At 41.2% G+C, this 12421-nt stretch overlaps 1 protein-coding gene across 1 annotated transcript in view; it reads right to left on the bottom strand.

Moving 5' to 3' along the window:
• Window positions 1-4762, bottom strand: part of LOC144532690 (sodium/potassium/calcium exchanger 3-like) — a 133335-nt gene extending 128573 nt beyond the window's left edge. Inside the window, exon 1 of the mRNA XM_078273597.1 lies at window positions 4425-4762. Coding sequence (XP_078129723.1) covers window positions 4425-4605 — 181 coding nt within the window. The 5' untranslated portion in view covers window positions 4606-4762. The remainder of the gene's footprint in view (window positions 1-4424) is intronic.
• Window positions 4763-12421: the final 7659 nt, after the last annotated feature.

The raw sequence follows: 12421 nt of genomic DNA, 5'->3' as shown, positions 1-12421 counted from the left end.
TATATTTCTGCAATCTTCACTTTAGTTTGTGTGATTTGTTTCTGACTTTCATATGAATGTTTCCACCAGGCTTGGTCAGTGCTCAATATACTACTGTGACTGAAGTAGTTAAATAAAAGATGTCATTCATATAAATTCATGCATCACCAAATTTCATCATCACATACAGGCCTGGCCTCCAGTAAAGAACAGTTTGTTTAATCTATCTAATCGTGTGTTGCTCATACTATACAATGATTTATTGCTTGTCTTTGTTAAATAATGCAGAAGACAAAGAGCTTAAAAAACAAAATCGCACATTAAATCGCAATCGCAATATTGGTGAAAAAAATTGCAATTAGATTATTTTCCAAAATCGTTCAGCCCTACTTTTTACACTATTTTAATGTTACAACTGACACCACATTAGGGTTGGGATTGACAGGGTACCTATCTATAAGATATAGTATACCAATTAGAGCTAGGCGATATGGAAAAAATCAAATATCAAGCGATGCACCGATTGACTAGCCTGGTCCTACCAGACTCTGGTACATTTCATTTGTACAGAGAGTCTGGCCTCTCTCCATTGACAAGTGTTAACTTCCTTGAAGGTGGGTACTTTGTTGAAGTTTTAAACTATTGGATCTGCCCAGAGCCACTCTGGATCTGCCACAACCAATCACTAATGTTTGGTCGTGACGTCATGTCAAATTTCATTACAAAAAGGAGGGCACCTACTCCATAGGTACCGTGGGCACACTCGACATCGACTGTGACTTCATCGAAGGGAAGGGAAATAAAAATTGAGCGTAAGTACGTAGGAGGGCAGAGCCAGGCTACCAATATGCCGATTTTATGCCAGTCAAATGCTGTAAATAAATAACATTGTAAAGGCTACCATACACAATGCATAGGAATTATACATAGGCTAGCAAATAATAGGTGCTTTCCGACCGGATAGTACTTATAGTACTACACTTCTAAGCAGTTCTAAGAACTACTCTCCCCCAAAATCTTTTTTTCCGTTTGCATTCCCACTGGCCAAGTGGCCATAGGGACTGGTAGGAGGGGTAAGGGAGTGACGCAAGCACGGCAACGGTCTTTATAGCATCGTCACTAGACCTTAGCGCCACATACAACAACAACAAAGCAGCATTCCGTCCATTCTCGTAGTAATTCACATAATGTTTTGCTCAACACAGACAAGGCTTTATTATACTCGGAACAGACCCCGCCTCTGCCTGCTGCGCTGTGGACGTGTGTGTGTGTGTGACTGTGTGTGTGTGTGTGTGTGACGCTTGTGGAGTTTAACTCCGAAAAGACAGTTAACGACAGGTTCCCGTTAATCTTATGATGGACATGTGTTGTGATATTTAAACAAACGAACCGTCAACGGCGAAATAAAAGCCTCTTATTTAGGAGAGCGGTCTGAGAGACCTCCAGCTCACAGCGAGGTGTCTGAGCAAGACTGGCCGAGCGACGAGCTAGAGGCCGGGGCAGGCGCTTGCTGGCTGTCGCCTCACTTCATGGAGGTTCTCAACTCCGAAAACTTTGAAGCAAATTGTCAATTCGGCATAAATTTTCACAAGACTGCCTATAATCGAAATCTAAACAGTTAATTCCTCGCATAAAACTTTGTCAGAAGTGAATTTAATGATGAATAAGATGATGAAAATTGTTAAAAATGTCCCTTTGTTGGTTGTTGCTCTGTCTGCAAGTTCCGAGTTGGCAGTGGGCGTGACTTATAAGTTCGACCAATCAAGTACACCTAGGAAAAGGGAAAAGGGAAAAGACCCTGCTCTGAAGTAGGAGCTAAAAAAGTACGCTACTGAGGCCAGAGGAACTTAAAAATCCCCAAATCTTTCCTGTCGGAACACGACGAAAAAAAATGTTCTAGGAACGTTTAGTTCTAAGAACCGCAAAAATCCCTCCGGTCGGAAAGCCCCTAATAACAATAAACCCACTATTAATTACATTATCTTAATGCAGTGTAACTACTGTAGCATGTAAATAATGCACATAAAATACCAACGTGAGCAAGAGCGTTCAACAATCGCCATTATATCGATCAAGAGCCATGTGCAACCTAGCTAGCAGGTGAAGAACACAAACGTTATACTACTTACAGTTCTCAAGGACGCACGCACACATGCGATCTCCACTGGCTTTCTCTCACTTCTCCGCCGGGTGGCGTGTGTGCCTGCTCGCGGTGTGAAGCGCGTGTCCGCGCTATTCTCCGATGTGCACTCTAACAATCACTGCTTATAGACGGCCTTTTGTACAAATGCATTACCTGTTTTCATACAGAAGTTTAGTTTGCTAAATATATTTTAATTATATATTTCCCACACCAGGAGTAATTTATATAGCTCTATTTTATAGTGATCGATTATCTGTTCAAATGTTCTATGTTCTATGCAAAATGTAAAATGTTGTATTAAAGAAAAGATAGAAAATAAATATTTGTGTGTGCCGTAAAGTGGTTAGAAAAAATGAAATCGGAATCGGCTAAAATCGGTATCGGCTGGTCTAACTCAATGAAAAATTGTAATTGGTGCATCTCTACAAATATCATGATATTTTTGACCAAATTCATCAATGTCGATATTGCGGCGATATTGTAGGGTTGACTATTGGTGCTTTCACAAAATATTTACACAATGAGAGTTTTGATAAATAATCACCAATAATGTGGATACAATGACTAAGTGGGTAAATGCAAATAATAAAACAGCTAGAACATTCTGGTAAGTTCAGAAAATGACATCACTTTACTGTAATGCAGCCTGTAAATCCAGGACAAGACGATACTGTGTCATATCACGATATTACAATATCCAAACTTTTAGACGATATCTAGTCTCATATATTGATGTCGATATAATATTGATATATTGCCCAGCCCTAATACCGATAATATCATGATACAGCAATCCTGCGATACTCAATATATTGCTTGACAATCCTATCATGATACATCACGATATCGGTCTAACTATGAACACAAAATGCCCGTGAAAAAAGGTTAAGTGCTCTTTATACACTTCGAGTCCAAACTGTTAGAAATGGCACAATTCTACAGCACACGTTTTTCAGCCTGTAAATTAAAATGACAGAACTATAGAGCAACTATGGGTCCAGACTTTGGACTGAAACGTGGCTGGGGCATCTGTTATTTTCCTCAAACTGCTGCCCGCCAATCCCATTGAAAACCTCTTCCTCTTTGGCTAATTAACTTATGTTCAAGTTTTCCTCGTTCATGTGTTGAGCACCACCTCGAGGAGCCATGAAGTAGCAACGCTGGGAGCAGGGAAATCTTTTTAGAGCATTTTATTCATTAAAATATCGGTATTTGGAGCTAGCGTATCAATTCTCGTATCGCACAAAGAAGGACAACAATATATTGCCGTATCAATATTTTGTCCCACCCCTACACTACATAACCCACTGACTGATAACCCAGTCGATATGAAAATCCCTGCTGGAGTGATAAGCTTGTACTGTTTAAATTATATTTACAGTATAAGAATGCTGCTCATTGAGTGAATGTCACCAGTTGGGCGAAAATCAAATATCACGATATTTTTTACCAAATACATCGAAGTTCAGAAAATTACATCACTTTACTGTAATGCAGCCTTTAAAACCAGGAAAAGAGAACACTTGTGTCATATCCCAATGTTACGATAGCCAAAAACTAAGATGATATCTAGTCTCATATCACGATATCGATATAATATTGATATATTGCCCAGCCCTATTCACAACTCACAGCGCATCAGTTGCCCTCTGCCTACTGTATCTAACAGGAAATGGTAGAAAAAGTGGATATCTGTTGAGTAATTCAAGCAACAGAGAGCAGCAGAGTCACAGCCATTTCCAGGGGATTATTAGTTACAGATGTTGAGCTACAAGAAGGCATGTCGTTGTTTCGTTCTTTACACTGAGTGGTTGTAAATGTGTGCAGTGACACAAAAAGAAGTACAGCAAAAATGTCGGTAAACCTAATGGGATCTATTTGTCTTATATCTTTGACAGCCTGTTCACTGATGAGTTTACAGGTTCAGTACTGTACTACATATAGTACAATATTGGTCATACTGTAGGCTACTTACATTTTAAATTCCATGTTTTACTATATCATTTCACGTTAGTTATATTGCCTATACCTTTTCTGTATATTTTCCTGTCTAACATCCATCACAGTAGAGCCGCCAATCTTGTTGATTTAGGGACGTAAAAATGTAACAAAAGGAACAAAGAACAATTACAAAATTCATAAATATATCCATGACAGTGTTTCTCTAACCGCCGTTTTGCCTTCAAACTGCCTGTTGTTCCTGCTTGTCACAAACTTCGCATGTACGCTGTGTTCTAAACAAAATAAATGTAGGCTAAATGCATGTTGGTTGACAAAAAAAGACGTCTAAATTGCCCCTCACCTGCTTTCTGTGCAACGGACTTGAGCCCTACGACGAGCCCCAGCAGTACCCCCGCTAAGCACATCTGGATGGCCAACAACTCCTTTCGCTTTCTCCGCCTGCCTTTGCTCCTCCGTCGGTTCAGCATCACTCCTCCTCCGACGGCCGACTCCGGCATCCCTTCAACCACCACGCGGGCCATGGCGCTCTTCTGTCGGCGAGCGTTCCGGTGGAACCACCGGTGGTGGTGCAAAGGTACGAGAAACTGAAGCGAGGAGGAAGAGACAGAAATATGTGCTGTATGGGCACTGAAGTTACTCGACGAGAGAAGATATGAATCGCTTGCTTGTCGATGGATTTGTAAAGTAAACCAGAGGGTAACAACTGAAACGTCCGGGCTCATATTTCAAAATAAAACCCCGTTTGTGACCAATAGCTATAACGTTAGCAAACAAAAATGATTTTACGATCATTATTTATCTCGAAGGTATTTTTGTCCAAGATACTCAACAGTCTATAGCCTACATAGTAAAACAATATAGTATAAAGTATAATTGAAAAGGCTGGATCGTTTTAAATGGAAAGCTGCATTTGATATCTTAGACATCTTGACAGGTAACATTAGCTAGTTTACCTTGGACGGCAACTGGATTCTCGCAAGGTCACGAGAGAAGCCCATCTGCAACAAAAAACAGTGGTCCCACAAAAACTATAGGCCTAACGTTACTAGATAATAATGAAGACCAAAATTAATCACAGTTATCAAGACTAATTATTATTTTTGCAATTACTTTTTTTAATTATGTGATTCTAATACATTTGACTTCGTTTTGATTCCTAAATAATTAGTTGAGAAATAAAGGAGAAAATAAAGACATCAACTGCAGGTGGAACCTCAATTGTATAAAGCATGAAGATATTTTTAGGTAGAATCAGAGTAATGTAAATACCATCATCAATGTTTGGCAACCCTGAAAAGTCCTGAAATTGTATATAAGGCATGTAGCCTACGTTTTATAATGCTAATACCAAATTTAAAAGGTTGTATAAACTATACGCTTTTATTTTGAAATTCCCATTTCCTGTTACTAGCTAACTCTAAAGATTTGACGCAGCTTGAAAGTGGTTGGCCTCCCCACAGTTCTTCTCCTTTTTTCGTGTTTGGAGCCAGATGGCGGGTTTGGGGTTCCGTTTGTGCCAAAATTAAGTTGACATGCTAACTGTCTGTCTATGTCGTCATCCATGTCTATGTGTCTGCTTACTGTCTATGTCTAGTTAGCAAGTCGACTTAATTTTGGCACAAACGGAACCCCATAGCCGGGATCCTGGGTAAACGATCCGGTACAGGAGTGTGGCATGTCGCGGTTATGCTGCTTCGGAGCTGGAGATGTAACAGAGAGAGAGAGAGAGAGAGAGAGAGAGAGAGAGAGAGAGAGAGAGAGAGAGAGAGAGAGAGAGAGAGAGAGAAAGTGTGTTTGTGAAAGTGTGAAAGCATGTGTCAGTGAAGTAGGCCTACACTGAATTGAACTGAATTGCTTATATAATAAATTGTGTAGATTAAATTATGTGTTACTGTATGTTATGGTATGATAGCCTATTCAGTTTTTTAAATGCTGTGGCCCAAGAGGTGGACTGGTCGTTTACCAGTCGGAAGGTTGGTGGTTCAATCCCTGGCCCCTGCAATCTACATATTGAAATGTCCTTGGGCAAGACGCTGAACCCCGAAAAGCAGAATAGGTGTGTGATGTTCTCGTTTGGTGTTCTCGTTTGACGCTGGTTGAGTATACGGCTGAAACGATTCCTCGAGTAACTCAAATAATTCAATTACTAAAAATCCTCGATGCAAAATGATTTGCCTCAAAGCTTCATTTAATTAATGTTACCAACGTTGTATCGGTCAGGGTGTTTCCGCACGGAGGATTATTACTGTCGCACACCGGGCTGACGCTGCTGGCGACACATGCCATGAAGACTGATTACAAAATAAAGAAAGAGCGTAAGGGGCTAAGAGACAGGCTGGAGAAAACGACAGAAAGTGTCCAAAGTTTGAAATCAGTTCAAACGTAATTAAAACAAAAACTCTGTACAGTGTATCTACTGCAAAATCGAACGAGCTTACCACAATAATAGCACGACGTCAATGCTTCAGCATCTCAACAGAAAACATTGAGTCTAACTTAATCATCCATTCCATGAAGCGGACCCAACAAAGTAAATCACAGAGTCGTATGGACAATGACACTACACCAAACACAACAACTACCGAAAACAAAGACAAGAAAATACGTAGTGGTGACCCCAATTTGATCTAAAGAGCCGGAAAAACAGCTGATTGTTGTGCACCATTTTCTCTCACTCTCTTTCTTCACGGAGAAACAGCTGATCAACGATCTACTAGCATAAGTGTAACAGAGCTGTGTAGAATTGTAATCAAATATATAAATGAAAATAGGCTGAGTATAACAAATATTTAGGCCTATATACAGATCAGTCTCAGGTTGAAACTTGTAGTTCTGAACGTTAAGTTGCACAACTTAAGGTAATGTTATATGTTTAATTAATGTATGCCTTAGTTTGAGGTTGTTATTGCATTTCAGAAAATGTTTTCTTTAAAAACAATGTAATATGGCACTTAAATTCACTTCATATGTTTAGTTTTTTGAGAGATGATGTTGTAAGCAATGTAGGCAATAAAAATGTTGCTTTTTCCGAAAATTAAACCAAACTATTGTATATTATTGCTCTTCAATAAAACAAAAGTATTTCTTATCCGATTACTCGAGTAATCGATGGAATAATCGGTAGAATACTCGATTACTAAAATAATCAATAGCTGCAGCCCTAGTTGAGTAACTAGTATACTTTACTGTGATATGTTCAGGCATGTCTCATACATACAGCCGTAGGCTACTGAAAACTGACTAACTTTCGTGGGCTTAGTGCCAATGTTCTATACACAACGTATGACGGCAGTCATACAACAATACGTCACTGTCGTAAACATACTAATGTTGTATACCTTAAACATTACGTCACTCTTTTTTTTCTTTTTTAACAACCAGATCCATTACCTTGGACATACGTAACTGATTCACTTGTTCTCTGCAATAACAACATTACTTGTCATTCATAACTCATCAGTACAAAGTATAAACATATAATTCAAGTATGTGTTGGAACACTCACATTCAGGTAACTCATCAGTGTGCTTGGAATAAACGGTATCAAAGTAGAACAGTACTTCACAATCATTAAAGTACATTCATATGCATTGTGTAAATGGTTTTAAAGACAGAGCAGTCATTCAGAAACATTTAGATTAATCTATTGCTGGATTAAATGTAGACATTCTTTAAACAGGCTCATTGTCATTGAGGTAAGATGGGCGCTGGCGATTAACTCTGTGGGGGCGCATTCGGTCTTTGGTGTTTTTTGCTCCCAACGTCTCCTCCCAGGCAATGCGGCAATGGTTATGTTTAGGGTTAAGGTTAGGGTTAGCTGCCTCGAAGGCACCGTTGGAGGCAAAAAACACCATCGAGCGGGCGCATTCTCTGTCTCGGAAATGATCTTTTTAAAGAAGGAAGAATTCCTTGTTATGGAATGAAATCTTTGGTCGCTGTGATCATGGAGCCTTTGACCTCTGACACAGCGTATGGCTTGCTGTTGAATGGGGTAGCGAGTTTGTTGTGCTTGGGTTGTTGGTAAAGTACCTTGTCACCAGGGGTGAGTGTGCTTGGCTTAGCACGACAGCGCGCATCTGAGTTGGACTTCATCTTTGCTTTTGCAGTCGTGTCCCGCTCTCTGATGGTGTGATCAGTGTTGCCTTCGCAGGTTGTGGTGATTAACGGGATCTTTGTGTGGATCTTGCGCTGGAACAACAGTTCTGCAGGTGACGCTTCTGTGGTGCTGTGTGGTGTGGCGCGGTACTCACGGAGAAACGTGTTGAGTCTCTGTTTCCATGGGGTGCTCTGTGTTTCTGCCACACAAATTGCTTTTCCAAGTGTACCCATGAAGCGTTCTGCTGTTGCATTTGCTTGAGGCCAGAGAGGTGTTATTTTCCGATGGTGGAAACCTAGATGGCCTGCAAAAATTGGAAAACCATTCACTGTTAAAAGGGGGGCCGTTGTCCGTTTTCAGAACTCTGGGAATTCCAAACATTGAGAACACTTTATCAATGATTGGGATGACTGTGTTGGCTGAGACAGATCTCACGATTTCAACAACTGGGTAGCGAGAGTATTCATCTATGATGACTAATAGATACTCTCCAGTCGGAAGTGGGCCGTAGAAATCTGCACTGATGTTATGCCAGGGGGCTTCTGGCAACTCAGACATTTTCAGAGGTTCTGACTGTAATAGGCGTGTTGGCTTGACATGCTAAACAGTTCTTAATAGTCAGTTCTGCTTTCTGGTCTATGTTAGGAAACCAGACCTTTGACCTGAGCAATGTATTAGTCTTTACAATGCCCTGGTATCCTTCATGGGCTAGCTGTAGCACTCTGTGCTCGAGGGATGCAGGGATGACAATTCTTGTACCTCGCAGGATGATGTCATCGGTGTGGGACACTGAGCTCCTCACTAATCTGTCTGTACTTTTTCAGTGTTGCAGCATGTTGTGTGTCGCCTGTGATTCTGTGCCATGTGTTGTCTCTGATGTGGGTACTAACCTTTTGCAGGATTGGGTCGTTTAGTGTTTCATCTTTTATCTCAGTGAAAGTCATAGCTTTGGGTGTGGCATACTCAGCCACAAAGTTGTCATACTCCTCTGCTACTTTCACCACTCTTGTGCTTTCACTTCCTGTCTGCATCGGGATGGGGTGACGGGAGATGTTGGCAGCAGGGTTGTCTGCGCCTTTCCTGTATTTTACCCTGAAGTTGTATGGCTGTAGTCTCAGTCCCCATCTCTCGATCCTTGCAGGTGGTTTTGAATGCGGGTTGTTCCATATGACCTCTAGGGCTTTGTGGTCAGTGACAAGGATGAAAGGGTTGCCATACAGGTACTGGTGGAAGTGTTCACACAATGGCCAATGCTTCTTTTTCAGTTTGTGAATAGCGTCTTTCTACGTTGCTGAGAGCATGGCTGTCGTATGCTGTGGTGTGTCTCTCTCCTTTTCCATTCTTTTGGTAGAGAATGGCGCCTAGGCCAACTGGACTAGCATCTACCACAAGCTCTGTGTCTTTGGCTGGATCAAAGTATGACATTACTGTGTTGCTGGTCAGGCTGTCTTTGATCGTCTGTAGCGCTCTGGCGTGCTCAGGGCTCCAGTGCCACAGTGTGTCTTTTCTGGTCAGCTCACGAAGTGGTGCAGAGATGGAGGCAAAGTATTCGATAAAGCGAGCACAGTAGGTCGCCATGCCAAGCAGACTCCTGACTTCAGTCGGGTCTTGTGGATCACTCGCCTGCTGAATGGCAGCAATTTATTTGGAGTTAGAGAATTAAGAATTAGAGTTTAGCTTTGTTGAACTCGCATTTCTTTCTATTGAGTGTGAGCCCTCTGTCTTTCAGTCTCTGGAACACAGCTCTGAGGCTGTCGTCATGGTCTTTCTGTGTTCTACCATACACAATGATGTCATCACTCAGATTTTTCACCCCTTTGATGCCTTGCAGAGTCTGGCAGATCGCATTCTGGAACACCTCCGCCGCTGAAGATATCCCAAAATTCAGGCGCTTGTAGCATCTCAAACCAAGGTGTGTGGTGAATGTTGTGATGTACCTGCTGCCTGCGTGGAGTTCTAGCTGATGGTAACCGGCAGTCAGGTCGAGCTTGGAGAAGACTGTAGCTCCATTCAACTCGTGGATTACGTCTTCCATGGTGGGAGTGATCTGGCGTTCACGTTGAATGGTAGTGTTCGCCTGTCTCATGTCGATACAGACTCTAACCTTGTCCGAATCCTTCGACTTGGGTGGCGTCACAGTGGGGGAGACCCATGGCGTAGGGTCTGTTACTGTCTCGATGACGTCATCATCCTCAAGCCGTTTCAGCTCCTCTTCGACCTGTCGGATGTGAAAAGGCACTCGCCTATGTGGCTGACAGGTTGGCTGGATGTCAGTGTTAATGTGAAGCTTTACTTGAAAGTCTTTCAGCATGCCAATGCCTTCAAACAGCTCTGGGTGTTTCTGTACTAGCTCATCTGCTACTGTTGGCTGGTTGGAGCAGACACAGTGTTGATGATCTTGATGAGGCCTAGCTCTTCAGCTGTGTTGTAGCCTAGCAGAGAGCAGCTATCACCCTTCATTACATAGAATTTGGCCATGGTTTTGGCGAAGTGGTTTAGCTTCCCGCATTCTTTACAGTCTTTTCCTTTTGCTGGGCAGTTTCCGTCGTGTGGATACTTTCCTCCGCAATTCCTGCACTGGACATTGGGCTTGGCTCTCCCTGTCATGACTGGTGACTGTCCGGTGTGGGTGTGTTTTTGTTTTATTTCCTCATTTTGTTGTGCCTGCAGTGTGGCTGGTGTGTTTTGGTTTTTCCTTTAACGTCATTCACTACAGTGTGTGGACACGCCCCCTCCTGCTGCTCTCTTCCCGCACGTGGTGCCTATTCCGAATCAGTGCACCTGAAATTCATCAGCTCCTCATCCTCCTAAAATACCCACCCTGACACTCCCGGCGCGTCGGCTGGTAGCTGTTCGCCCGTTCTCCCGCCTTAAGCAACATTATTTAAAGTTTAATTGAGGTAGGTTCAAATTAGGCCTATAGTTTAGAAATATTTAGTTTACATTGGGGTGCCAGCAGAGGATAAGAGCTACTTGGCATGGAGAATAAAGATAGATCAGACCATATTTCCTGAAATGCTTCCTAAAACTAGTCCCTTCTTAATTTTGAAGGCTATATGGCTACAAGCTGTAACCACGGTGATTGATATGAGGATCATCTTCTGAATATAATAATAATTAATGTTAGGCCTACCATAAATTGATATTTCAAAAAAGTCAGTTATTTGCTCATTTTGTGTTTCTCTGTTCTGTGCACCATCCAATATTACCAGGTTCATTTTGTGGACTCTGTTCTGTATGTCTGAGTGATAAATGGTGCTAATAAAAAATTGAAGTAAAAGAAAAGTAATTTATTTAAAACAACTAATAATGCAGTGTGATGTTAAATTAAAGTAAGTCCCACACATACATATGCTCATGTGTTTTTTCCCTTTAGTCTTTGCTATTAACATTCATCAACCACAAAATTAGAAAATTGTGTTTTTAAATAACGATGCATGGTAAATAAAATAAAAAAATGCTTCTCTTTGTAAGTCGTTTATTTTAGATTTTTAACAACAGAACAAGTCAAAACAAATGCTAATAAGTCAAACATAAGCATAAAACACTATTTTTTCATTATTGGTATATTTATTGTACAAATTCTCACATAGGCTACAGCGTGCAGCAAGCTTTGTCAGACGCCGTGCAGTAATTATACGTCACTTCCGGAGTCTTCAGCTGATTGTTTTAAACGTAATTACGGTGCATAACTTACTGGAACAAAACAGAGCAACGTGTTGTTGCTGGTGACTAAACCACTGATTATATATATGTACACTGGCGTTAAAGATCTGCTGATCGCTGTCTGATTCTCTGAAATGAATGCCCGCATTGCATTATGGGAAATGGGCTTTGCATGCGCCCAGCTCGGATCATATCGTGTTCTGTTTTACAGCATACTGTAATATTTCACCGGTAATAAGACCAAAATAATATTATTAAAATAAAGAAATGCATAATATTTAAATATATGTTGCTAGATGTAGCGTTATAGTTTTAAAAATATCAATAAACAACAAAGCAATCCAGCTTCCGTGGCCGAAATAGACCGAAATAATAACTTTAAAAGAAATACATATAAACCATGATAAGATCTGGTGAATAAATGTTGATTAAAACAGCGGTTATTGGGATAAAAATACCAATAATAGCAAAGCTATACAGCTTCTCTGTGGCAGCCCGACTGGCAGAAAGAAACGTGCTGTGATCAGGGAATCTGTGCGTAGGCCTAGACCACGGATGATGCCTGTCATTGATTT

The sequence above is a fragment of the Sander vitreus genome, chromosome 17, assembly GCF_031162955.1.
Source record: "Sander vitreus isolate 19-12246 chromosome 17, sanVit1, whole genome shotgun sequence".
Lineage (NCBI taxonomy): Eukaryota > Metazoa > Chordata > Actinopteri > Perciformes > Percidae > Sander > Sander vitreus.
Note: the sequence above shows the minus strand (reverse complement) of the source record. Positions and strands in the feature narration are given on the sequence as shown.